The 26690-nt window shown below is 37.6% G+C and overlaps 6 protein-coding genes and 1 long non-coding RNA gene across 13 annotated transcripts; 2 read left to right on the top strand and 5 right to left on the bottom strand.

The window, feature by feature from the left end:
- Positions 1 to 4967: 4967 nt before the first annotated feature.
- Positions 4968 to 7261, bottom strand: LOC106348952 (adenylate kinase 2, chloroplastic-like). 2 transcript variants are annotated; one of them, XR_001271050.3, is made up of 7 exons: positions 7027 to 7261; positions 6852 to 6956; positions 6155 to 6418; positions 5794 to 5940; positions 5574 to 5648; positions 5227 to 5466; positions 4968 to 5146 (listed from the first exon to the last, which is right to left on the bottom strand). XR_001271050.3 is itself a non-coding variant. In XM_013788796.3 (6 exons), the coding sequence occupies exons 1-6, from the start codon at positions 7177 to 7179 to the stop codon at positions 5362 to 5364; spliced, it is 849 nt and encodes a 282-aa protein (XP_013644250.1). In that variant the 5' UTR covers positions 7180 to 7261; the 3' UTR covers positions 4968 to 5361. The 2 variants fall into 2 exon arrangements, 1 of the variants encoding a protein (XP_013644250.1); XM_013788796.3 differs by having other exon boundaries at positions 4968 to 5466.
- Positions 7262 to 7346: 85 nt separating this feature from the next.
- Positions 7347 to 8949, top strand: LOC106348951. The gene is made up of 2 exons (XM_013788795.3): positions 7347 to 7596; positions 8357 to 8949. Exons 1-2 carry the CDS (start codon positions 7438 to 7440, stop codon positions 8726 to 8728), a joined length of 531 nt encoding a protein of 176 aa, XP_013644249.1. The 5' UTR covers positions 7347 to 7437; the 3' UTR covers positions 8729 to 8949.
- Positions 8950 to 9017: 68 nt separating this feature from the next.
- Positions 9018 to 15148, bottom strand: LOC106348950 (kinesin-like protein KIN-4A). 5 transcript variants are annotated; one of them, XM_048762180.1, is made up of 22 exons: positions 14975 to 15148; positions 14661 to 14779; positions 13803 to 14102; positions 13498 to 13736; positions 13212 to 13393; positions 12989 to 13113; positions 12881 to 12917; positions 12702 to 12793; positions 12492 to 12602; positions 12279 to 12410; positions 11987 to 12190; positions 11808 to 11900; positions 11481 to 11708; positions 11333 to 11413; positions 11146 to 11217; positions 10930 to 11023; positions 10754 to 10785; positions 10575 to 10672; positions 10097 to 10486; positions 9845 to 10007; positions 9600 to 9752; positions 9018 to 9500 (listed from the first exon to the last, which is right to left on the bottom strand). In XM_048762180.1, exons 2-22 carry the CDS (start codon positions 14751 to 14753, stop codon positions 9282 to 9284), a joined length of 3138 nt encoding a protein of 1045 aa, XP_048618137.1. In that variant the 5' UTR covers positions 14754 to 14779; positions 14975 to 15148; the 3' UTR covers positions 9018 to 9281. The 5 variants fall into 5 exon arrangements, with proteins under 5 accessions (XP_048618137.1, XP_022561270.2, XP_013644247.2 ...); XM_022705549.2 differs by having other exon boundaries at positions 14650 to 14779; positions 14975 to 15147; XM_013788793.3 differs by lacking the exon at positions 14975 to 15148 and having other exon boundaries at positions 10097 to 10318; positions 10388 to 10486; positions 14650 to 14904.
- Positions 15149 to 18517: 3369 nt separating this feature from the next.
- LOC106410355 lies at positions 18518 to 19087 on the bottom strand. The gene is made up of 2 exons (XR_001282303.3): positions 18942 to 19087; positions 18518 to 18648 (listed from the first exon to the last, which is right to left on the bottom strand). It is a non-coding gene; the product is annotated as an uncharacterized LOC106410355 (long non-coding RNA).
- Positions 18643 to 22938, top strand: LOC125589775. Of its 2 annotated transcripts, XM_048762179.1 has the most exons (9): positions 18643 to 19982; positions 20207 to 20284; positions 20358 to 20397; positions 20472 to 20554; positions 20914 to 20991; positions 21149 to 21199; positions 21349 to 21483; positions 21573 to 22185; positions 22279 to 22938. In XM_048762179.1, exons 1-9 carry the CDS (start codon positions 19752 to 19754, stop codon positions 22776 to 22778), a joined length of 1809 nt encoding a protein of 602 aa, XP_048618136.1. In that variant the 5' UTR covers positions 18643 to 19751; the 3' UTR covers positions 22779 to 22938. The 2 variants fall into 2 exon arrangements, with proteins under 2 accessions (XP_048618136.1, XP_048618135.1); XM_048762178.1 differs by having other exon boundaries at positions 21573 to 22938.
- A 118-nt stretch (positions 22939 to 23056) lies between these two features.
- BNAC07G26170D lies at positions 23057 to 24363 on the bottom strand. The gene is given in 5 exon segments (XM_013850848.3): positions 23057 to 23342; positions 23345 to 23390; positions 23463 to 23635; positions 23838 to 23924; positions 24013 to 24363. Coding segments are annotated over 5 exon segments (732 nt in total). The 5' UTR covers positions 24302 to 24363; the 3' UTR covers positions 23057 to 23205.
- A 63-nt stretch (positions 24364 to 24426) lies between these two features.
- On the bottom strand, positions 24427 to 26690 carry BNAC07G26160D. The gene is made up of 8 exons (XM_013850847.3): positions 26205 to 26690; positions 25710 to 25847; positions 25556 to 25624; positions 25399 to 25470; positions 25233 to 25315; positions 25023 to 25154; positions 24733 to 24946; positions 24427 to 24625 (listed from the first exon to the last, which is right to left on the bottom strand). The coding sequence occupies exons 1-8, from the start codon at positions 26598 to 26600 to the stop codon at positions 24581 to 24583; spliced, it is 1149 nt and encodes a 382-aa protein (XP_013706301.3). The 5' UTR covers positions 26601 to 26690; the 3' UTR covers positions 24427 to 24580.

Raw genomic sequence — 26690 nt, 5'->3', positions numbered from 1 at the left:
GGACAAATATAATTCTGCTCTGATGGATATTGCTTATAGTCTTGAACTATGTGTTGAAAGGATAACACATTATTCTTTATTATATAAGACCTACTCCACATTCCATATTCCATCCAAAGGATGTGCTGTTGCTACACACGGCTAAGAAGTTCACCACTTATAATGACCTTTTGTCATATCTTTTGGCTTCTGAACAAAGAAAGCAGAAAATCAAAGATACCATCAACAGATTTGACAAGCTTCAGAAAAGATACATTGAGCTAAAGAATAATGAGATGAGGCCTCCTATAGCTGATGAAGCTGAAGTTGAGCGCCATATGGCCACACATGCATTGTGAAGGCCGTATTATATAATTGTCTTTTGACATTCTCATTTTCATGTTTCTTGAGTTTATGTTTCATGAATTGCTTTGATACTTTGTTTTATACACGACTTCATTAATAAAATGAATTACTTTGAGTTCATCATTATCTTATTCAAACTGTTGTTTGATAAGAAACTATATCTATATGCCTTTATTGTGCCAAGATAAATATGATTGAGGATTAATACCCCAACTCACTTTTCCAAAGAGTTCAAAGAAGCCTTTGACAAATGGCACGACATGCTCTGCCATTCAGGCTCAGTTATAAAATACTCTTGAACTCAACTGGACATTCCTTGAAAGAAAGGAAAAGAAGCTCGACCAAGGCTTTGCCTAAATGGCATTATATTCACCCTATAAAGTCCATTGAATTAAGAAGAAAAAATAGTTTCCAACAATGGACAAAAGGGAATAAGAGTACCTAAATTAAAATCGCCTAAGTGGTCGAGACTACATTCTCTATTGATCTAGTGATCAATATGATATTAGGCAAATAGCCAGGGCAATCATGTTTGATTAACCCACAAAATTTATCACTTAGATGGCATTACCATACTTAGCCATTCGGATTATGATGCAAATATTTAAAAGGGCACAAATGTTATCCCATAAGATCTCACGTGTGTGCAATATATCTATGCACAAGGGAATTTATTGTCCCAAGCACCACGAATTTGAGTATGTTCATGAGGGAGAGTGAGGACAAATCCCATGATACATGACCATACTAAAATCCGTGAAACATGGTCCACAACCATATTACATATTGGTTGAATTTGATATAAAGACCATTACCTATAAGGTTCAAATTCTAAAAGTCCATATGCTTGGGGACACCATGAGTTATAAAAGAATGAACCTGCATCAGGCCATAGTAATTATATCAGGCCATATAAGTGATCATAGATATTCCCACCTCAGACTGATACGGGTCATGAGTCCAGACATATATCATCTTAAGATATTATGAAAGAATCCACCACAAATATATGTGCCATCTAAGATCATGTGATCTTAGAATCTCATAAAGAGGATTGGGAATATATGTTGGATATATATTATGAATATACTTTCTCCATAAGTTTAAAAGAAACCTTGAGCCAAAATGGGTGATCTAATTATAGACCAAGGAACAAGGATTACATAAGGTTTATGAATCCGAATATCCAACAATGAAAGGAGAAAAGTAATAAGCTGGTATAAAGAATGATAAAGAATGGTATCTACCATCTGGTATCAACCATCAATGTCTTGGCAAAGATCCTCGGACTAGAAAATAATTTATAGACGTCCATATGCTACAATGATAGCAAAATAAAATGCCAGACACATTGACCCGAGAGAAAGAATGACTATGTCATTCCAGCTTAGCACCACACGGTTTTGATGTCTTAAAGACACAACCAAGTTGCTACAAAGTCTATATAAGATAGACCAAATAAATGTTCCAAATAAAGTTCCATAAATTCTAAGGAACCTCGGAAAGAAAGAAAGGTGCATGAGATAAAATTCGAGTTTTATTAAAGGAAACCATTCCAGACATTGAGATATAAGGCTGACCAGCTGAACAACTAGGTACCATACTATATAGCTTGGGACGCCAAGTTATAAGGTTATTAAGGTCCTAGATAATGAAATCTCAAATTGATTTATACCATGTCTGGAACTAAAAGAAACTATATATATATATATATATATATATATATATATATATATATATATAAGTGTGTCGACACATACATAGAAAATGCGCAAGTATGTAGCACATGAATACAAAGATATGTATCGAGGATCATAAACCCACACAAGAGTACTCATAATGAATAATGAAAGAAACGTGGGGTTTAAAGTGATATATAAAAGGCGTATTGTATTGGCCATGAATATGTAAATGCCATATGATGCCCAGTGAATATATAAATCCTGAAAGAAGGATAAATCGTGAGACAGACCGGGAAAGGTCTATATAATCCAATGTGGTGGATACTACTACATATTTCACCACATATGATGTCTGGAAGAAATTCAAAAGATGTAGTATGCTATATATGACTCACTGGATGATGATGATAATATTATTGGTACCAAAAGGTTTACCAAACGGTATTGAGCTCAGAATCAAAAGATGAGAAAAGAATTTCTCTTGAACATCATTTTCCTAAAGTTGTTCATGGACTAAATTAAATTACTACATGTAAGCAAGTGAAGAGTTCTATAAGAACAATTCAAATCAGTCCATAGAGGAATTTTAAATTCCTTGTGTTTTATACTAACCAGCCTAAGATAGGTTAATTCATTAAACCTTAGAAAAGGTTATAGACCATCACCACAAATTAGCCAAATTTTGGTAATACTTATGGTTGGTCGAATTCTCAGCATGAACCAACCAAGTTGTGGTATGAATGAATAAGCTATCATAAAGATAAGCTATAAGATCGAAGTTCATCTTTGAACAAAAGGTATAAGACCACATTATGCGTCCATATGCGACCCAACGGGTCTGACCATCATATATGAAGATAATGCAGCTTGCATTGCTCAACTCAAAGACGGGTATATCAAAAAGGTGACCGAACCAAACATATTCTACCCAAGTTCTTCTTTACTCATGAGTTGCAGAAAGCTGGAGAGGTCAACGTCCTTCAGATCCGGTCTAGTGAAAACTCAGCCAACCTCTTCACCAAATCATTGCCCTCTTGCATATTCAGGAAGTTCACGCAACAAGATTGGCACGCGTAGACTCAAGGACCTTCAGTGATGTCCAAATCAGGGGGAGTAATGTGTGTTGTACTCTTTTTCCTTTCTCTGGTTTCCCTTTTTACCACATTGGGTTTTGGGTTTTCCGGGAGAGGTTTTAATGAGGCAACATTAACATGTTACAAACCCTATATGGTTATGGCATCCAAGGGGGAGTGTTATGAATCATGAAGTGGATGGTTTATAACCTAGACCATACAAGTTGAAGACTAGAGTCCATTGGGGGTTTACATCCAACCACATGGAAGACCCATTCAACCTTAGTCTTTATGAGTTTGACCATGTCATTATATAGAGTATCTTTGTAATCAATTTTCCCTTTGATTCCACCTTGTATGAACCACTATATATAGTGGGGTAAGCAATAATAAATAGACAACACATTCTCACCAATCTTCTCTCAAATCTTAACAAAATTTTAGATATTTTACAAGTTTTCAGATCCATTTTGGGTATATTGAGTCTTTTCTGAATCCTAAATATTCGAAAATACCAAAAGATATACTCGAATATCCTAATTAAAGTTTGCATGTAATATTATATACTTTCGGAGCTTTTTGATTTTGAGAGCCATAGTTCGATGAAAGGAGCAATATAGTTTTGATATATTAGGATATGTCATGTGATAGGTTTAGAGATGATATGTTTTAGTATATTGGATTTGTATATATAACTCTTTAGTGTACGTCCAAAAAGATGATTTATAAACTTGGTCCACCGAAGTTTGTCGAATAATAATTAAAAGCTAAGTTAGTTGAGTACTAACTAAAAGCTGTTAGGATTAATTAAAGGCATTGAATTGAATTTTATATAGTTACATAAATATAAAATAAGACCAAAAAAATAATTAGTTAATAAAATAGTGCAATAAGTAGATTTTTGGGAATCCATTTTAATAGTATAGATATTAGCAAACTATGTAAATATTGAAGGGAATACTTCTAATTTGCAAAGTGAGCTTAGAAGAAAAATATGCAAATTGTGAGCTAGATTTGCTTTAAATCCACATGACAACCCTGCAATACAGTTTGGGAATGTGTTTTCTTTCTTCTAAATTACATGTTCTTTTGTATGGCTTCTATACGCATAGGAGTTCAAGAGAGTAGTTTGACCTCCACGGCGCCTACTAACGGTATTAAATGCTCTTCGACCTTTTTGAGTTGGCTTCATATCTCTTCCTCCTCCATATCCCCACTTGTGTACGTGAGAAATGAGCTGTGGAAATTTATTATGTAACCGGAAGAGCAGCATAAGCAGTTGTAGTATTAGTGGTGATAGCCATTGCAACCTCTTTGGAGACTGGGTTATTTGAGATAATATTTGACATTGCCAACATTCTGTAATAGTAGAATCTGTAACATGTAGTTGAAGCAGCAGAGATCGTTGTTTGTGGAACATCCAAATGAGGCAACATCAATAGTTGTTTCAAGATCAGCCAACAGATCAACAACAGTGTCTCGTGTGGTTAAAGTGGGATAAAACCATAGCTGCAGTTGCATTTGACAGTGACAAAGCCAGAGGCAGGGACATTAACAGACACGGGGATAGCCATTGTGCCAAAATCTTTGATTATGTGAAGCTTGAGACAAATCATTAACATGTTGCTGAAGACATCTTGATTCTTTGTGATCTAGATGTCCACATCTATCACATTACATTTTGTGGGAAGGCAAGAATACTCCACATTAATCATGGATTATTTACCCTTATTATCATCTAAAGCCTTCTTTTGATAGAAGGGTATCATCCAACTCAACCCCCATCAAGATTTTAGCCTCACCCATGAGAGTAGGATCAATTCAAAACTTACGTTGAATTCTAATAATGGTTGCTAGGAAAAAAGAGTAGCTGAACAATCATGTGAATATCTTATATCACCATTGTCAAGATTAGTAAAAAAGAATGACATTCTTCACGATCGCAACAAGAAAAACAAAAGGAGTTATTTTCAGTCAATCTACAAAGTATAAAGCAGAAGGTAGCATATTTCTGAAGACTGGAGTAGACAGACATACATCATCTTACTGGAGACAAAAAAAGATCCTTTATTGCGATACAGGTGGTATCAATCAAATGTGACAAACGCGAGAGGGAGAATATTTACCGCTGGTTAGGTCCGTGCCAAGAATGATTCATTTCAGCTTAAAAGTGAACTTGGAGCAGTGTTCCCTCTGTTGAAGCTGTTCAGAGCAGTATCGATCTCGCCAAAACACTTCCTAATGTCCGTACCAAGGATGATTCAACTTAAAAGTGAACTTGGATCGGTGTTCCTCTGTTGAAGCATTTCAGATAGAGCGGTATCGATCTGGGTAAACACTTCCTCCTTCGGACGGTTTCCTTTTATCTGGATGATAATAATAAACAAAGGTACCATTTTGCCTCATGAGACCCTCGTCGATGAAGAGAGAGAGCAAAAACAGAAATGGAAAGGGTGTGAATGAGATCTCATGCCTTTATAGTTATACCGTCGTACATAGAAAGCACATCGCTCACATTTTGGTTATGAGTCTTCAGCCGCAGTTTTACCTAACATCGAAAGAAAACAAATAATCAGAGAATGAATTGGACAAAGAGTGATGATTTGAGAAGTAATGATTGAATGGAAAACTTTCGAGAAACACAGAAACACATATATATATATATATATATATATATATAAGTATAGACTTGCCTTCTCTTCGGTATCATCAAAACGTTGGGTGAGTCTAGCAGCGATCTCTTCTGTCTCTGGAGGAGAATACTTCAAGTGGTAGATCTTTCCTGTGACAGGATCCAGTCTACGCCCAACAACTCTTTCAACTAGAATATCTTCAGGAACCTGTCCCACATAGCAGGCGTAAATCAAATTATCCCATCTCCATTCACTGGATAAAAGAATCAAAGCAATGTGATATAATCCAGTGAAACCATTTTTTTCACAAAACAAATATAGCTGCTAATGGACCTAGTTAATTATCAGTAGCTATATTGCTTTGACATAACTCTAATCCAGCAAGTTGTAGAAGATGAGAGAAAAGGAAAAAAGTGCATACTTCGAGGACAATGAATAGATCAGGGTGGAATCCAAATCCCTTGAGAGCTGTAGCCTGCGATGAGCTCCTAGGATATCCATCCAAAAGCCATCCGTTTTGCTCAGCATCCGTCTGTGATAAACGATCTTTGACCATCATTACAACTATTTCATTAGGGACCAACTGTCCTTTCTCCATGTGTTCTTTTGCCAGTCGTCCATTCTCACTCCCAGAAGTGATCTCAGCTCTCAGCAAATCCCCAGCAGAGATATGCACCAGACCATACTGCAAAGAAAAGGTAGTAGTAGCTTATATTTAAAAAGAATCATCACGAAACAAAACAAAACAAACATGTAGGTAGGGAAACAGAAGCTAAATAGAATTTTCTCTACCTATCCAACAAGCTAAACTTGTAAAAAAACTAAAATCGAACATAGGATTATGAGTTAAACTATTCTCAATGATGATGATGAAGAATACATTGATTTATATACAACAAGTCTATTAAACAAGAAAATCAACAGTTCTCACTATACAAAAGTGATTCTAAAACCATATAGTAAGAGCTTGCAGTTAAACTAAACAAGTGATGCAATGCAATACTAAATGGTGTTACAGCCAAGAACAATCAGACTATACTTGATAAAAATAATTGGAATCAGTGAGATTGTATTAACCCATTTGAATAAAGTAAAAGGTAAAGAGGGAAGAAGCTTACTTTCTGAGTGATGAGCTCGCATTGTGTACCTTTACCCGAAGCAGGAGCTCCTGATATCATTATTTTCAGAGGCGGCGGCTCCGTTTTTTCAGCCGCCACAACGACCTGAAGAAGATGAAATCCAAAAATTAACATCCCGCATTCAAAATTTGAAGTTTCCAAAAAATAGGATTACCTGAAATCTGGGGGCGGTGATCGACGGAGATCGTCGTCGGAGGAATTTGGTTGATTCCCGGAAAAGAGAATCTCCGGAAAAGGAGAGGGATGGAGAGGCACGTGGCGAGCACAGAGTCACGTGCGGAGAAATATAGTTCACACACCCCGCCATGCTCTCTCTCTCTCTCTCTCTCTCTCTCGCTAGCCTTTGGGAAAGAAGTAGAGCTTGTACTTGTGAATCAAACCGTAAAACTGAATCCGGTTAAGCCAATTCGTCAATACCAAACCGATAATCAATTTGTAAACCGAACCATACCATGGTTTGTAGTTTGAATTAGAATTCTCTGGCGTTTTCATCGTCATCATCACTCTTTCTCTTTTTTTTTTTTTTCTTTCTCTCTCTCCGATTCTCTCCCCAGTTTTCTTGCAGATGCATTACACCATGAACGGTGATTCCGAGGCGGAGATGATGGATACGGACTCGAGTAAGACTTTCGTTCTTGACAAGCCCACCACCCCCAGGGATGATTTCCTCGCCGCCGCTCGGAGGCTCGTCGATCAAGGCGAGCCATCTCAAGCTCTCCAAGCGGTACTCTGCGTTTCCCTTTTTCAATTTAAACATTTCTTCTTCGGATGTGTTGACAGTTTGGAATATAGGAGAAGTTGTTTCGATGCTTAAAGCTTTGGGCTTTGATTAGGGTTACTCTGCTCAAGATCGAATTTTTATTGCGAATTAGCTGATATATAGTTAGTTATCCCAATGGTATATAGTGTTGTAAACCGTTAGAAGAAGGAACGTTTCTTGATGAATCTCAAAGACATATTTGTTTCCTAGCTGCTTGCTTATAACTATTGATTGTATAAGTTCGTATATGTTTCTTAATTTTAACCCATTGGATTATTCAATACTTGCACCGCCCCCACAGATCACAGCTGCATTGCCTTCATTCATCTCTTCTATGGTGAAGAAGTAGCTTTACCGGTTTGAATCCTATCACTTCGCCTTCCTCCGTTGGCTATCATATTAACAAGTGTTAGAATTGTATAACAACAATCTCTTCTTTATTATAGGATTGTGTGACTAGGCAGTGGACACTTTTGTTTTGGACGCATGTATAAGTCGAGTAATTACATTGCTAGATATGGTTATGCGGTTCTGTTTTTATCTTCTTCTAGACTATCAGAATGGTAAAGTTTAATCCTTTCCTTGTTGAATTAGGGTTGGTTTTGAGTTGAATATCATGATTTGATACACTCTAGTCGTGAGACCTATACATAATGGCAAGATCGTTGACCTTCTTTGCTTTATATGTTCCCTTTCCTGAGCTAGTCTACCTTGTTCTAAACAGGTAGTGATGGCAATGAGAACCCAAGGAGGAGATGAGGCGGTCCTTCATATACTCAACCGTACCCGTGAACTTTACAAGCGCCGAATCCAAGAAACAGCTAGTATAGATCAGCTGGCTTCTATATTTGCTGAGTGCGCCATTACAGAAGCACAGCCGCTTGGACACGAGCCAACATCAACGGACTTATTTGGCACCAAAGAAAGAGTTACAACAGATGCTCGTGGCATATCTATTCTGGAAAAGAGCGGGAGGTCGCAGATCATGCTTGATGCCTTTGCTGACGGAAGCAGCTTTATCTGTTTGCAATGCGGTGGTCTGGTGAGCACCCATAGGAGAGATGAACACTATGCGTACTGGTGTAGCAATATGTGAAACACACGGATGCTCTTTTTTTGTTGGGCATGACATGAGAAGCTAATGGTATCTTGCTTCTTGCTTGTAATATCTGGGTGTTAATTGTTGTTGTTGTTGATCTTTGAAGGCAATGGGAGATGTATAACACTTACAGAATCTGTCTCACACATTAGCATCCTAGACTTGTAATGTTTCTGATGCTTATCAATAAAAGCTTCAAGAAAAGACATTGAATGATATCTCTCTGAGTCTTTGGTTCTGCTCTCTCGTTTCACATCTCAAATCTTATGATACGATTTGCTAAAACTTTTTGAACAAAAACAAAACTGAACACTAAATAGATATTTTATCATTTACAACAAAACCAGATGATGTTTTATTTCCTTCATGAGCTCCTTTAGTGGATGTATAAGATGTCAATTCTATCAACATGAAAAAAAGAACAATCTGACTCCTAATAAGCCTTAAGCTATCTGTTACCTACAGCAGCATCTGCCCGCTCGTCCTGGTGGTTCAATATCACGCAACGTTGAGAGTTTTACTCCCAAAGTGAAACATAGCAGTAACTTGATCACATGATCTTCTTAGGCAGAGCCTTATGTCGAGATTTAGCCTTGAGAAGTGTTTCGTCACTGTGCCTAATCCACTCGGAGAGCCTCCATGGCTTTTGCCACTTCCATTTGAATTGGACAATCCACTGGTGATGACTTCTCTTCCACCTCCAAAGCTTCCCACTCTGTTGTCCAATGGCGGATAGTTTCCTCATCGATACTTGTCCCATTGGTACCATCTTCACCAAACAAAAAGTACATAACACTCTTAGATACTAAATACTAATAGAGAAGCCTGTAATTTCATTGCTCCATCATAAGAATAAAATGAACTAAACCTTCTTGTTTGTATTAATAAATGCAGCTGAGTCTTTCACTTTGCCGTTAGCAATCCCCGGAGTGAATTTGAGCTGTTTCTGTGCTGGCACAGTCATTGGAGAAGGTGTGGTCATGTCCTCAGCTAAATGCTTCACTGAACTCGGTGGGGTTCCCTATTACCAACATTTTACATTTCATGTGTTATTTCTCTAAGCAACACTAAACTAAGAATATGGATAAGACAGGAGAGGTGGTATAGTCTTACAAGTGGAGATGAAGCTAAGGAAGTTGCATGTGCTTGCTCCCTTAACTTAACCTCCTTTTCAGCTTCTTTCCTTCTCAGCTCACTCTGCCTCAGAAGGCCAACAATTTCTTTAAACTGATCTTTCATTTCTTTTATTTCCACATCTTTCTCCCACAACTGGCACCTGCATGATGGATAAAGAATGAGAAAAGACATGAGTATCTTGACTTGGAGATTAGTTTTCATCAAGGTAGGACGTGTGAGGTACAGTACCTTGTTTCCGCAAGAGAGTTGAACATGTACTGAAGCAAGTTCTTTGCCTCTCCCATTGACCTTAGCTGGTTCCAACGGCCACGGCTTGTAAAGGCACGCTCACGTTCTTCCGCCTCAGAAAGCTGTGACGCCATTGCCACTAGAGAGTTGGAAGATATCTCTAGCATGTTCTCAAGCGAAGATATTCTCGCCGTCCTTGCATTAGGTGACAACGATGATGCCCTGAAAACAAAAAACTTGTAAGCAAAATTAGAAATCAAATGAAAATTCATGTGAGAAAAGAAAAGTAACCTAGCAAAGCCATTTTTTCCTCTTGGAGGACTTAACCCTTTCACTGCAAACTCATCAACTTGTCTTAACACAGCCAACTCTTCCGCTAGAGCAGCTCGTCTGAAATTATTATTATTACCACATGCATAATCAGTAAGTCAACGGTCTTAAATTATTGCAGAAGGTCAAATGCATTAGGGGGACATACACATGGCTTTGTTTCTCGTACTCGTGACGTACTTCATGCACATTCACCATGACTTCCAGCTCATGATCTAGCCACCGCTGCAACGACTTCTCGTTGGTCTAAAAGAGTGATGAACTGAATTAGATTTCTAAAGAATCACAATGATAAAGAAAGAAGGGACTATATGGGTCAAGCCGCACCTGACCATTTGTTGCAAAGCCATTTGTACCACCTGCATAATTAGTGTTTTACTTTAGAATCTCAAAAGCACAAACAAAAACTACTTTTTTACTTAGAATCTCAGCCAGCTAATTACACAGTGACATGGTTCCATTAACTATCAAAATCATTTGAAGTGTTGAGTTATTAACCACACCTGAGTGTTCACGAGGAGAAGACTTCCTAGCTTCCAACAACTCTTTTAACCTCTTGGTAGCCATTGCAGCCTCTTCTGTCTTCCTCTGTAGAACCTGAGAGTGCATTTTTTTTTTTCCTTAGCTTCACATCTGAATTTTCTTTTTTAAGTTTTTTTTTTAAATATCTTTCAGAGACCATGGAATATAACTCTCAAGGTAAATTATCTTGCGCATACCATTTTCTGGCGCTGATTTAAAGCTTGCAGCTTATGCCTTTCATACTCGCTCTTTCTCCCTTCTTTCCGTAACTGTGTTGGCCAGTGAAATATTTAAATATAAAAGTACAGTTATGAGTCAAAGATCATTTGATAGAACAATCCTTGTGGAAGAAATGTTCAAAGGACTTAAGTAAGGCAAAGAAACCTGCAAAAGTTCCTTCTCCCGGGAGGCTTTCCACTGTCGAAACTGTTCTGCTTCTTGTTTCATTCTGTGCTGCAGCTGGACCTATAAAACCCAAGGAAGATAATCAAACCAAATGCATTTTCAATGAAAACATGTGACATGAGTATACCTTTTGGGCCTTGATGGACTGGATTTCGTCTTGTAACCTCTTAGCCGCGTCGTCACTCTTTTGCTTCTGCTTCAGTAGCTGAACCTGGCTCTCCTGCTTTTTCTTAAGGTCTTGAATCTGTGCTTCAAGCGATTTAAGATTCTGAGCATGCACATCTTGCAGCTTCTGTGCTTGGCCACCAGAAGAAGCAAGGTTCTCAATTTCAGCTAACAAACGGTTTCTCTCTTCCTGAAAAGAAAGACAAAAACAACAGTTCAACAATTCTCTTTTCATGAAACTTTCAAGATGAAAGAAAACAATGAGCACCATATGAACACTTTATTCCACCTGAACAGATCTCTTTTCATCCTCCACCTCCGCAATTTTCTTTCCAAAATGTTGCTTTAGCGCAGCCGGATCATCAAAAAGCTTCATTTCAGACTGTTTTCATACATAGATTATGTAGTTATGGACAAGAACAAAACTCAAACCCTCTTGGAAAATTAAAATAACAAGTAAAAGGAGACCTCTTTTTCCTCTAGACGGCGGTTCAGTTCATGCAACTCTTTGTCCATACTATTCTGCAAGAGCTTGTGCTCCCACTCCTTTGCCTCTTCGTCTACTTCCCTTGAATCACCTGTAGTGGCTTCAACCATGGGGTAATTAGACGACTCTATACTGTGCAAGCTCCTTTTCAGCCCATCTGGTCTAACCGAACCGACGATTTCATCCTGTCACCAAAATAGTTCAACATTTCATAACAATAAACAGACATGGTATCTACATATATGTTAGACAATGTATCAGTTTAGAAACTACTACAGCTTGTATGTCTTTAAAGTCTTTGTCAGTAGGCTCCTCTACACCACCACATCTGCTTCTGTACTCATGAAGCTCCCGGCAAAGGTCTTCATTAGCAGTTTCGAGGGAAGCAATCCTTTCCTTAAGAACCTGCATCATCATCACATACACTCTTAACCTCTATATACTTGAACTCCTAAGTAAACACCATACACTAAAGGTCAAACATACCTGAAGCTCTGCACATGAGGATCCTCCATTACGTAAGGAGAGCTCTGCCTGTAAGTATTCGAGCTGTTGACGCATTTTCAGCATCTCACTGGACACAGGATCTCTATTAACCTGTTTTTTAAAAAAATATCAAGAAAAAATTAGAGTAATCTAATTTAAGTCAATAGTTAGTCTCATTGATTGACAATGTGACATAACGGAATAGCTTACAACAGGTTTGTTCCGGATGTTTCGAGCACGGTTTGCATATTTAAGAGTGTTAAGTGTTTCCTCCGCATTAATATCTGCAGGACTGATGCAAGCTGTAATCCAAATAGCCAGCATTAGAGCTATGGAACAAGCATTAACCAAACTATAAAGGGCTTAAAAGCAGAATCATTGAAGGTTACCTATCATTACAGTTCTGCTGTTGCCCCCAAGTGAATCCTATAAAGTGAGGTTTTGAGAAAAGAGCAAACACTGAGAGCAATGTGATATTTTGAAAAAACAAATAATACCTGCAAAAGCCGTGTAAGTTTACTGTCTCTGTAAGGAACATGGGCACCATCTTTACGCTTTTTCTCATCTCCGAGAGCACTGATGACATTACCAAGCGCAAGGAGGCCTTTGTTTATGTGTACTCCTGGTGAAAAAAGAATCAAACTTCCATTACAGCACATCGATCAAAAAGGCTCTTTTATTACTGGCCTTAAGACAAAATGCAACAAAAGAAACACTAACCTTCTTTAAATCTCATACCGTCAGAGCCAGTTCGTTTGGCACGTTCCGAACCAGCAAGGTCTACAAGGTGCAACTTTGCACACAGATACTCTTCTTTCAAGCTACCGTTTTCAGGAGAATCTGTATTATTATTAATCTTGCGCATTTGCTCCACGGAGATAGTGAAAATGGCATGTGAACGACTGCATAAACGATACAAGAAAATGTAAAAAAAAAAAAAAAAATCAGACTTGTAATGATTGATTTGCACATATATAACAACAAACACAAGGTTATTACAAGTCACCTTGACTGATTGTTCATGTTGGTACTACCAGTAGCTCTGCTGAACGAGCCTTGATCGAGACAAGCAGCCATCTCTTTGAGAGTAGTGACGCTTACTTCCGTGGATCCAGCTAATGTGATAACACCGTTGGATGATTCTCTGATCTGTATCGGTGGCTTCCCAGGGACATGTGCTACCTTAGTGTCTGACTTGTTAATAGTGGAAGGATCCAGCAAATCTTGCACCTCTTCTTTATGAATCTACCAAATTAAATGGTCAGGTTATAAAACTCTCAAAACAAAATCATTAAATGGTCAGCTAAGAACCTCGATGAAAGAAACGTGTATCTGAAACTCGATATGATCCTTGAGAGTCTCAATCTTGGTGAAAAGAGCGTTCATGACTTGAGGTACGATCCCTGTTTGGCTGCTGTTGTCTCCGCAGCCTGTGCCCATTGTGTATGTTTTACCGGAACCAGTCTGGCCATAAGCAAGAACCGTCGCGTTGTAGCCTTGGAATAAACCGTCAACGAGCGGTGCAGCGCATTCTTGATACATTTCGGTAGATGGAGAGCCAGTGCTTCCGTATACATGGTCGAACGTAAAAGAATGTGATCCAATTTGTACCTGCATCAAAAAAAAAATATGTTTGATTATAATTACATTCAAAGCCAATGTTTGATCATAATTGCATTCAAAGCCATGTACTTTTTGATTATATCTCAAAAACCCAGCAAGTAAATTGCTTAATTGTTTGGATTCGAGTCATTTGACCATTAATATTCATATATTCAATGACAGCAAAAACCATAAAGACTTGATCTTTTGTGTCGGAAGAGTCTCAGTCTTGAGAATTATCAACAAAACAAATTGATCTTGTGACTAAAACTAATTAAGGGCATAAATTAAGATGTAATAATTGTAATATTTATCCTAAAAGAAACAGAACTGACCAAGTCAAACATGCATAAGAAAGAGAAAGAACCTTCACTGATTCTAAACTTCCTTAAGATCTAGATCTCAGGGAGGGACACAGTTCCGATGAAAAAGCTAATAACTTTAGAAAATAATTTTATAAAAGGAAAGAGACTTTTTTTTTTGAAGAACAGGTTAAGAACAGAGACAAAAAGCTGTGACATTGTCCGAAGCTGGACACAATAAAAGGTAACAGTACCTGAGGTTTACCGGAAACGACAGTGACACAATCTTTACAACCTTGAAGCCGTTCGTCGCCGATGAGCGGTCTGATGTGGACAGCAACTTTAACAGAGCAATCATCTGATTCCATTTGATGAAAGAGTGATCTGAAAATCGACAGAGAATGTGTGTGTGAAGCAGAGAGAAGAAGAAGGAAGAAGAGAGGTGAGAGTTTGCAGCAGACAAATGTTAGTTTGATGATGTGTGTTTGGAGAAGAGAGAGAGAGTTAAGGGTAGAAATGGAATTTAGAAAGATTGAAAAAGAATTGGCGAGAGGAGTGCTTAACTGCAACGACAATAACCTTTTTAACTTCCCTTAGGCTTCACTCCTTTGCTTACTATCTCTCTCGAGACCAAAACGGTCCGACATGACTTTACTTTCACTCTTTCCCGTTTTAACCCCTCTCCAATGTCTTTCTTTCTTTCTGCAGAGGAGAGAATGAGTTTTCTGACAAAAAGTGGTGGAGGAATGAGATCAGAATGGTTTACTTTATTGCATGTGCCAATAGCTTAGCTCTTTATTAAGTGGGTTGTCTATTATTTACATACCAAATTATTCTAGCCATTTATGTCACAATATCTTTAGGTTTTGCCCATGTGTTTTCCTGCACCATATGCACTAATTTTTTTTTTAAATCTAATGTATATTTAAAAATAAATTTATTAAATAATATATATTTTACTATTTTCTTACTATTATTTAATATAGATTTGATATATATTAAATCAATTTGCATAAAACTAATAAAAATTGTATAATTATCAAAAATTTAGCCTAAACAATATTTATAAAATTTGTAGATATATAAGAAACTAATGATTTTACGGTTAGATATTTAATTTTTTTTTAAATTGTAGAAATTTTTGAAAGTTATAGTAATACAAATTGTATAATTATACAAAAATAATAACATTTCAAAATTTAAAATGTTATATATGAATATATTTATTTTATAGATGATGTATGAGCTATTACTATATTTAAAAAAAGTTTACCAAAAAGAAATATCAATATTAAATGTAATATATGAATTATTACCATATTTTAATAAGTTTGCCAAAAATATAAATCTTTTAAAATGAAATTATCCATGTCATATTTTTCCGGAAGCCATGTCATCAATTTCAGTAGTCATGTCACATTTGTTTTATGAAATTGATTGTATAGAGGACATGTGGCAAAATCAATTCACAAATATAATCGAGGGAAAATATCGTGCAATAGCCAGTAAAGATCATGTAGAAAAGTATAATAAGAGTATTAACATAACTATCTGAAAAGTTAGATAATACCAGTGGCTGAGCTATGATTTTTTTAGTGAGGGCCCTTTTATTGATTACAAAATAAAAAAAAAAAATTAGATGTTAATGCACTTTAATAATTTATTATATTTAAGATATCCATAAATCGTTTTGATTATATTATCTGTTTATGTATTTTCATAGTACGAAAAAAACACATGCATACTCTTTAATAGTAGGGTGTATGGATATAACTACCTATGCGTACAATTGTACATACTCATAGTGATTTATTACATGAGCTTTATGGTTTGGAGTTAGATTTTTTTTCCGGCATATAAGAAAGGCCAATGGTTGCTCAAAAAAAAAAAAAAGGCCAATGTCCAATGATGTTCTTACCTAAACTCCAACTACATTCATCTTATTTTCTTTGTTGTAAGTACTGAGTTTGAAGTCCTTAAAGTAGCAACCTTCTATGTATAGAATCATGATTAACAAACTAAGTCTAAAGTTTTGGTTAAAGGTCGACATCCAAATCTAAATTGTTTATGTTCAGGTAGCTGTTAGCAGGGGCGGATCTACAGTATAACGAACAGGGGCACGTGCCCCCGACTACTTTATAAATATTACTTAGTTAGGCGTGTCATTATGATGATCTTGGAACAACCGGTGAACATGTACCGATTATATCGAGTTTATTACAGTGTTCGAATCCACCTCGTTGCTTTTTACTTATATGATTTTATCATCTTGCTGTACAATTAATGTCTTTTTGACACGTACAATATCTTTGTTCAAAGCTATTGTTAATATTATTATTTTTCTGTTACCATATTTTGCCTTTCTTTGTTTGTCTTTTCATAGTTCTTTCTATTGTAATTTATATTTCATTTTAGATTTCAACTTTTTAGCACATTTTAAGTCCGTATTTTAGTAGTAGACATTAGCAATTGCTAATAAAGAAATAAAACTAATTAATCAATTCATTTTTATTTAATATTTTAGAGTTTAGTTCCTTATGATATGATGACTATAAAATGTTATGTATGTTGATATGCCGTTATGTATGTGTAAATTTGAAGAATAATTTTTATATATATTCATATTAATTCTAATTGTAACAGAATGCTGTTGAGATTAGTTACATTTGTAAAACAATTAATAATTATAAAATTATTTTATAAAATTTGTTCTGAGTTGAACTACATTAAATTTTATTATTTTCTTGCAGTTTTTAGTTATTTTTAATGATTAATAGTTTATAATAATTTTAAATATATTGTTATTTACTTTATATGAATTAATTTAATATTATTTATTATATCTATTAGTTATGTGCCTCCGTCAAATAATAGGTCTGGATCTGCCACTGGCTGTTAGATATTGAGAGATAAGAAAAACATACACCGCCACAAAGAAAAATAAGGGTTGGCGACGTAATCCTGAAGCAAAAAGACGGCCATGATATTCTTTTCCATATATTGATGGGAAGATGAGAACATTATCACTACAAGTCTACGACGATATCAGTGACAACTACAAGTGATATTAAAAATGTTAGATGTACAAGTAAACATAGAGTTGATGCAAACCTTGACATTTAACCAGTTCAAAAAAAAAAAAACCTTGACATTTAACTCGAGAAAAAATTAGTGGACACAGTCGTTGACAAAAAGGGTCATATTTTTTTTTTGAAAGTATAATGCGCAGAATAATATAGAGGAAAAAACGCAAAGGAAGACTTTTAGGGAAGGGTCCACGAGGAGGGACAATGCGAGCTGGCGGTGGAATCGTGGTCACGTGCCTCTGTAGCAATGGGGTCCCAAAAGTATTAGGCGGCTTTATGGGCAAGTGACTGCTCTCCAAGAGCCTCTCCTCATCTCCAATCATTTTTTCCTTCAGTAACATTTCTCATCGAATGTCATTTTCTTTTGGAACGTTTGGGTTGTGTCCATTCTTAAGTATACGACATGCATCGGTTTGTGTCAAGTGGAGAAGATGACGCATTGTTATTTGTGTTGTTACCAACAAACTGAATCTACTTTTAGTAGAAACGTGAAACCAGTTGTAGTAAATAAAATCAAGTAGTGTATTTTAGTAGCAAGATCATCTCTGAGCCCCACTCCATATTTTTAGAGTGGAAAATTTAGTAACGAACAAAATAAAAATATTACTTCATTTATAAAACAATATTTTTATTTTTTGTTTATTACTTCATTTTAAAATAAAATATAGAGTATAATTAGAAATGCTCAGAGGAAAATTTGGAACATGGAATAAATCTGTTTATCATGTGTAGCATTTAAAGTGTTAATACTTAGCCAGTTTGAATTTGGATTTAGGTTTATGTAATTTACATTGAAATCTAGTTGCAAATGATCTGGATATTTTTGGTATTAGTCAAAAACATTTAATTCGAATCATGAAGTGTGATATTCGGTCTTTTCTATAATACTAATGCTTTTTTTTTTCGAGCTGACCGAATAATCGATAAGGTTTTATAAAGACTCTCCTGAAAAAAAGAAGAAACGTGAAATCAGTAAACAATTGAATTTGTTCGTCGTCTGGATAAACTCAATCCAAATGGATAGAAAGCAAATATGTAAGCCTAAAACCAATCTCGTTTAATAACAAAAATGTATACAAAGTGGCCCGATCTGAAAACTTTTACTCTAATAAAAGGGCCTAACAACATAATGAAAAGGGCTCGTAGAAAACACTATCTTGATTGTACCTGCCACAGGTCAAATACACACTGGATTAACCAAAAAAGCATGTTACAACGGCTATCGTAATGAAACGACATCACAATCTAGAGCCAACGGTTTAAAAATACAACCCTGGAATCATAAGCCGACGATTGCACAAATATAATTCCGGAAACAAATTCACACTTTAACACACTTAAACTAACATGCAAGGACTACAAAAACATAGGCAATAACATAAAAGACCGACGACTAGACATTCTAGATAAGACTCAAACCCAGCCATAAAGAAAACAAACCGGGACGATAGTTTTTATACCAATAGTTTATGGATAACCGTTGTCGTAGATTGTGCCTCATAAGGGCTCTGCTCCACTTAAGGGCCTCTGTTCCACTGACCCTCTCCAAAACCAACTAAACTCACAATTGGGCTTGAACAAACTAAGGTTACACGCTTCTGCTCCATGCATAGACTATCTCCACATCTAACTAAAACTCGCCATTGGACTTTGTAGGAGCTCACCACGCGCCTCAACACCACGGCAGAGCTAATCAAACCTTACTTGACACGCTCTTATTCAAAAAAGCAGGTAACCATAAATCCACCACCACGTACCGTAGATCTGATGAGATCGATGGCATGAATTCCGATTTGAGACTCTCCGTTTCAATACGAAAAAACGAAGCTTCCGACCAGATCTGAAACCCGTAGACTGATAAACAAGGCTGAAACAAAACAAAAAAAAGGTATCTACCACCGGAAAAGATGGAAAAACGGTGAACTTTTTTTTTTCTTCTCGCTCGCGTTTTCTTTTCTTGGCTCTCCTTTTGAAAAACATGAGCTTTATGTTGAAAGATTTCTTTGTAGACTCTCTTGCCAAAAAAGAAGATAGTGTTGTTTTATTTTTCTATGTAAACTAGATCATCAAACTAGACATTTTTTCACTTCATCTAAACAAATAATGACTAATGACAGAGAAAAAAAAAAAACTTTATAATATACAGCGGAAAATAAAAGTAATAAAAAACATAACGCTCTTTCTCCAAAACCCTTAGAACGATCCGATAGCAATCGCTAACGTGATTCTCAGATCGACGAGGAACAATCTCCGCCGCAACGCAATCGAAGATGACATCTACTACCAGCGCTCCGAAGATCTCAATGTTCGGTGCCAAGTCCGGATTCGTAATCCCTAAAAACAAGTTATCCGGATCACTGATCCCCATTTTCCAACGCGGCGGAGGAGGCGCCGGAAAGGATAACGGAACGCTCACGAAGCTAGGGAAGAGGAAGACTAAGTGGGGACCTGATTTGACGCAAGACGTTGCAGTCAAGAAGGCCAGAGTCTTGGCTTACCAGGTTAGAATCGAAGCTATTCATCAGTGTTTGAATCAATCTTGCGCAAATCAATTGAAAATGTTAGTGTGTACACTGTATTGCTCAAGAAAGGGCAGAGTCTTAGCTTACTCGAAGCTATTCATCAATGTTGGAATCAATCAATTGTATTTGCATTTGGTATTGTTCCTGTCTACACTCTTGAATTGCTTGAAGAACACTCTTGTATTTTGGTTTTTTTTGAGCAGAAACGTTTGGATCAAATTACACAGCAACTGGAGTCAGGAACTCATGAAGCTGAGGCTAATAGAGAAACCAACAGTGATGTAAGTGATCTTTCATCACTTCTTCTTCGGTTTCTTTAGCTATTTAAAGATGAGTGTTTGTTTTCCTGTCAAGATTGCTGAACATCTGGAGTTAGAGAAACGTGAAGCAATTGGTATGCTGGAGTTTCCTTGTTCCATCTTTATGTTGGCTTTTCGGTTGAGTGACATGCAGCTTCTTTAATTATAGGGGAGATACTTGAGTTGAATCCGAGGTTCAAGGCTCCACCTGACTATAAGCCAGTGCTGAAAGAAGCTAGATTGCCGATCGATGTAAGTTCTTACTTGACTAGAAAGTTTTAAATCTTTATCAAATCTTGCATTTGTGATCTTATGTCTAAGTCTTGTAGAATTGTTAAACCGTACTACCTCACAGAAGCTAGAAATTTTTATAGATTTCTTTTAGAGATGACTCATACAGTATTTTTGATAGAGTTTTGAGAAGTTATTTGGTTTTGTTTTAAGTCCAAGTAAAGAATGGAGTACTACTGACTGTTCAAACGCTTTCAGTGGCCTTATGATATATAATGCTGCTTCGTCCTGCATAACATATTTTGGATTCTGTTTTCTTATGGCCATGTAACAAACTCAGCTTTTGGAAGCTGATATTGTATGGACTTATGCTTTTGCAGGTCACTGAACATTCTGATTTTAGTTTTCTAAGTCTCATATTTGGTTCCCAAGGTGATACTCAAAAACAGCTTGAAAAAGTAAGTCACCTACAAATATAGCAGCTTCAGTTCCATATCTGCCTTGTGTTAACAGCCTTAGTCTCTTTCTCACATTTGCTTGTTGTTTCCTAACACAACCTGAGCACCATTCAATCTGACCCTGTATACGAGCTAATCAATTTCATTATGGGAACAGGAGACTGGAGCCAAAGTACAAGTTTTTGGCACTAAAACAGGAGGAGAGAAGGTAATCTTGGAATAAACCTATCTTTGAGATAACCATAACAGATTCTCAGAATCTCATTATTATTGTTTTGCCTCTCCATGCTTGTCCTTGAAAATTCTCAGTATTCTCATTTCAATGGTTTATGAATCAGATTTTCTACATATTTCCAGGTTGAACTCTCTTCTTCAGATGAAAACGAGATCCAGACGTCGTGGGAAGAGTTATATTTTCAGATATCATCTGACACTTACGAAAAAGTAGATGCAGCTATTGCTGTAATTGAGCTGCTTATCTCTTCAGTGTCTGTGAGTCACTAAAACTTCTATAAGATAGTTAGAAGTATGATATAGCATTTGTTATTTAACGTCTCAGACTATATCATTCTCCCTTGTAGGGAAATACAGGAACTGAGGCTGCTCCTCCATCTAGATCTGAAGACGTTTCAACCGTTCCAGGCAACAACAACGTAACTGCTACAGACCCAAACTCCGAACAGCCAACTGTCAGCTCTGTACAACCTTCACAAACCCAACTCGAAGAACATGGCTCCTCTTTTCCATTGGCTTCAAATCAAGTTCCATTTCATCCACATCTTAATCCCTCTGCTCCAACTCTTGGTAATCGTATCCCGGATCAAGAACTGCTAACCAATCCTCCTTTTGCTCAGCAACCAATTCATCTTAACACATCATTACGTCCTGACTTTCAAGTCCCTCGTCCACCAGATTTGTTTTCTTTTAACCTTTCCAGCACACCAAGGCCCTACTCCGTGGTTGCCCCGCAAGGATCGTTAGTTCAACCAGGTTTTTCGACTCTGCCTCCATATTCTGGCAGTCAGGTACAACCACTAGGACCACGATCTACAATGAGGCCGTCGACTTTCCAAACTGTACCTAGCAGTGGATTTAGACCAACGCTGTTGCCAGACATGGTCTCAAGCAACATGTCCCAATCAATACGGCCTCTGGCTCCTAACCTCAGTTTACATCCGGTAGCTCATCAGACAGGTACTGAAATACCATCAGTTCCCTTTCCCTCTGGTATCAGTCTGAAACATCTAACAGAATATGCTTCTGGTGGTTCTCTGCGTCCCATGTCAGTGTCACCACATGTTTCTGGCAGGCTTGCTGGTCCTCTTCCTACTTATCCTTCCACAAATACAGCTCCAAGGCCATTTCAAGGCGATTTCGGTTTCCATCCACAATCACATATATCTCCTAGACCCAACTCTCAAACAGTTCATCTCCCTCCTCTGGTATTTCGAGCCCCATCCGTCAGTCCAGCCTCCCAACATTTTGGACAAAGTTTCGCAAGATCACAGCACTTTGGGTGGCAGATGGATCAACCCCTGAACCACCTGCCTAGACCATTTCATGGTAACGTGAGATCTTCAAACTTGCAGAGCTTTGGACCTCCATTGCCTCGGGTGATGCCTAGGAACTTCCCTGAAGCTCAGTTCCCGCAGCGTTCTGCTTTTTTCCCTCCAAGACCAGTGTTTCATAACGATAACCTGAACCTAAATGGCCAACCACAGATTCGACACAGGTCTAACGCAGGTGTGCATCAAGTATATGATCCTTTTTCACCTAGTGACGCATGATGGCCCGTTAGTGTTTTTTTTTTCATTACTGAGGAAAAAGAGATAACATTTGATATAATTTTCCTAACAGAAAGTTTCAAAGCATTGGCTTTGTCTTTTCCATGTATAAATGTTTGTCTTTTGTGATTTTAATGGTAAAATTGAAAATCGCCTCAGAAAATTCATTTGTGCTTATTTTTTGTTTCTTTTGTTGTTGTGTTATTTGATGGTAGCTTAGCATACTTAACATTGACGATGGCCTGAGGAAAACGTTGTCAAAAAATGGTTTTGTATGTCGAAACTTGTCTGTACCTTAAAATGATCTTATAATCATGATAATGATACTTATATGTGCTTGGCAGTTTGATAGCGTCAAAAGATGGCAGAGTATGTACAGATTTTGGAATTAGACACATAGTGGAACACTCTCTCCGAGAACCAGATGGGTTCAAACGTTGGGGCCTGACCTAAGAACCTTTTCCAGCTTCTCGGCCTTAAGGTAATCATTCTCTGTAAGCGGACCGGCTGGAAAAGGTGTGATCTCAACCACCAAATGTGGAGTTGGTAACTCATCAAACAGAGCTTGCAACATACGCTTTGACCATGCGCACTCTCCCGCCGTATTTGACAACCCTACAGTAGTGTCTCAATTTGGTGAGAGAGAAACAAGTGCAGTTTATTACAGATGTGTTTATTGTTGTTAACCTTGTGAGATGTTGCATCCCTAAAGTGGTCATCATCTGAGAGAAGAGATGCAATGGCTTTGAGAAGACGGTTTCCTTCGCCTTTGGAAGGTACCCTGTAGTTCCTTCTTAGTGTTCCCTTTGTCGTTGGGTGCCATTTGCTCACCAGCTTCCTCTTATAAGCTGCATCCTTGTCTGAGCATTTAAAACATAAAAAGATTTGACTCACACTCAACATTTAGCCAGGATAGATTCATTGACTAAACCATCTATCTATCTACATATCTAAAAAGGTTAAATATTTCATTTGTATGTGAAGTTGGATCAAAGCTCTACACTTGAACACAAATCCTATATATGACAAGAATGGGTCGGAGTAAAGTGTTGAAACTTAAACCTGGTTTGCCCTTAATGTTCTGAATCCACTTTGAGAAACCAAGATCCGCACCATCATCTTCAACATCAACACCACCACTTTCCAATCCTGAGATTATCCAACACCATCAAATCAAAAATCAAAACGATAGAAGCTAAAACCATTTTCAAAAAACAACCATAGAGAAGATATTAACCAGAAACGATGGGGTTAGACTTGGATCCAGCTAGACCAGCTTTCACAAGCGCGTAAAAGACACAAACTCGACCAGCCCACAAGACAGGGGTCTCGAGCAAGGAAGCACGAGCAGACCCATTTGAGGCTTTCTTCGTGGAACGAAAGATCCGTTGGAACGTTGTTAACTTGGAATCAGGAAAGATTGACTTTTTAAGAAGTAAAGCAGAGGAAGGCTTGAAGAGAGTAGGAACCGTTGAGTGGGATCTCAAGTAGGACACTGAAGCTGCTTGAACCAGTGACAGTGGCATTGCTTCTTCTTGGTTTGGTCGGCTGAAAAGTAAAGTCCTTTACGGAAGCAAATGGTAGGACTGGGATCGACTCAAACCGACACCGTTTTGCTTCTAGTCAAGTCAAAGTTCTCTTTTATGTTTTGTATCTAAAGTATACAACTTTTCATTGAACCATAAAGACAAAGTATACAACTTTTCTATCCTCGGAGTGTGGTGATCTTACAACAATGAAGTAAACTGAGTCTCTACATACAATATGGTAACTTTTTGGTAACGTTTGGCCAAGCAAAGAGCTAGCTAATCCAAGCTGAACTCCTCAAGCCATATGATAACTTCGTTCCTCTGCAAATGAAAGGCAGATTACAAATAACAACTTAGAGCCAAACCACTAATACATATGTCATAAAAAGAGTAACATATGGTTTCTAACTAAAGCTTGGAATCATTACCATTATGAAGCTCCATGTTCGTCCTGGATCATTGTAACGAGCAAGCATACAACCCGTCTTAGCTTTAAGACCATCTTTACTCAGACTCTTCCTCAGTTCATTCTCTTTTGCCCGGACAACATCCTCCGTTGGTTTCCCACTAAACTTCACTGCCGCAGCAAAACCTCCTTCCAACTTCTTCAAGTTTATCTTTTCTTCATTAGGCATTGGTAAGCTATAAAGCGACAAGCAACCAAATTAACAACTTTTTTACTCAGTACTCATCAGTTCCATCATCAACTAATCTTTACCTGCTGAGATCTTTTCCAGATGGAATGACAATTTGTACTGACACTGAAGAGAGTTCAGGATCCGTTGCTTGGGTGAACACTGGTGTTGTCATTGGTATTTTCTCCATCGTCGCGTTTTTCCCAAATATGTACCTTCATAAGTCACATTTATCATCACAGCATTGCCAGAAGAGTTTATGGACTACAAAAAAAAATTGCTTCAACTCTCACCCTGCCACATTGTTGAAACCTGAGGAGCCAGAGAGCTTGTCACCATTTGTCTCCACTACTATGAAAGGTTCATACTTTCTCACCTGCCACACAATTACAATTGAGTTTCAGACCTAGCATCACATTTTCTATACAATCTTAACCACAAGGGAAGAAGCTATGTGACCTCATAGTTTGCTGTTCTTTTCAGTATCTGATACTTTGGAGTTTCCAAATCAGGCGTTTTATACACCCGTAACTGCCCAAAAAAGTAAACTTTTTCTAACTCACTTGCAAGAGATGATTAGTTCATGGCAAGAAGGCAAAATGAGACAAGCCACTACCTGCTTAAACACATCAACAAGACCTTCAAAAGAGAAGTAGTCATTGTTTTTTATAGAGTCCCACAAGTCCTGCACATTGAGCTGTTACTAAGTAGACCACACACACAACAAAGAAGATTTCACAAGATTATAAAAGACATGCCTAAAACCATACCAGATGGCTGCAAAATTTCTTAGTTTCTGGATTAACAGCCATGATTGATAACCCTGTGAACACGAGCTCTGGCTTCCACGGTAAAAGCGAGAACTTCATTACCATAGTCCACCTTGTTGTTATCTCGTATGGACCTGTCTATAGCAGATGCATCAGTCCAGCATCATAAATGGTAGCAAAAGAGCTTATCTTTAATCTGTAATTAACTTCATTTCCTCTGTTTCTAATATACAATCAACGAGAAAGAGCTTATCTTTACAATCTCTAATATAGTATCACAACAAGGAAGTGCTAAGAGATCGTTTTATTATTCGTTAAGTGTTCGACTTTGCATCAGAATCAGTGGACTAATAGGAAATGAGCGAAGCAACTTTCGAAAAACAGAGTAAATTTGATGTAAGTTACAGCTCCTCTGTTTCATACATACAATCAATGAGTAAAGTGTTCAACTTTGGATCAGAAACAGAGTAAAGTTGAGAGCTTTAGCAAAAAGACCTGTTTTGCCCAGTGGAGTCGAAAGTCAGGAGTGAAGAGATTCTTCAAGAGAGAGATGTTGAAGAGATATCCACTTATAGTGTCGTGCTTGGTGATGGGGTCTCTGAACTTCACGCGCTCATCGTACGCCTTCGGATCGATCCCTTGGTCGTCGAAAAGGTGAGGAAGATCCTTGTATAGGAACCCGACGAGCTGTTCCATGTCCACCGTCGATGTCGGAGGCGTTTCGTTGCCCACTTGAAGACTCATACAATGCCGCAGACGAGATGTTAAGTTGCGTTGTCTCCGTGGGAGAGGGAGGTAATGAGTGGTGGTTACATGCAGCCGGTGATCAGTTCTAACGGCGGTGATGATTGGCCGGTTAAAGTGGCCGGAGAGCTGAGCAGCTGTGGCCATAGATGTTTTCGATAGAAGTTTGCGTCTCTGTGTTCTGCTTTTATTACTGGTGCTTGTTGGCTATAGCTGCACCAATCGTTTTGCTTATGT

The sequence above is a fragment of the Brassica napus genome, chromosome C7 (assembly GCF_020379485.1).
Source record: "Brassica napus cultivar Da-Ae chromosome C7, Da-Ae, whole genome shotgun sequence".
NCBI classification, from domain to species: Eukaryota; Viridiplantae; Streptophyta; class Magnoliopsida; order Brassicales; family Brassicaceae; genus Brassica; species Brassica napus.
The sequence above is the reverse complement of the archived record's forward strand: the minus strand, read 5'-3'. Positions and strand labels throughout refer to the sequence as shown.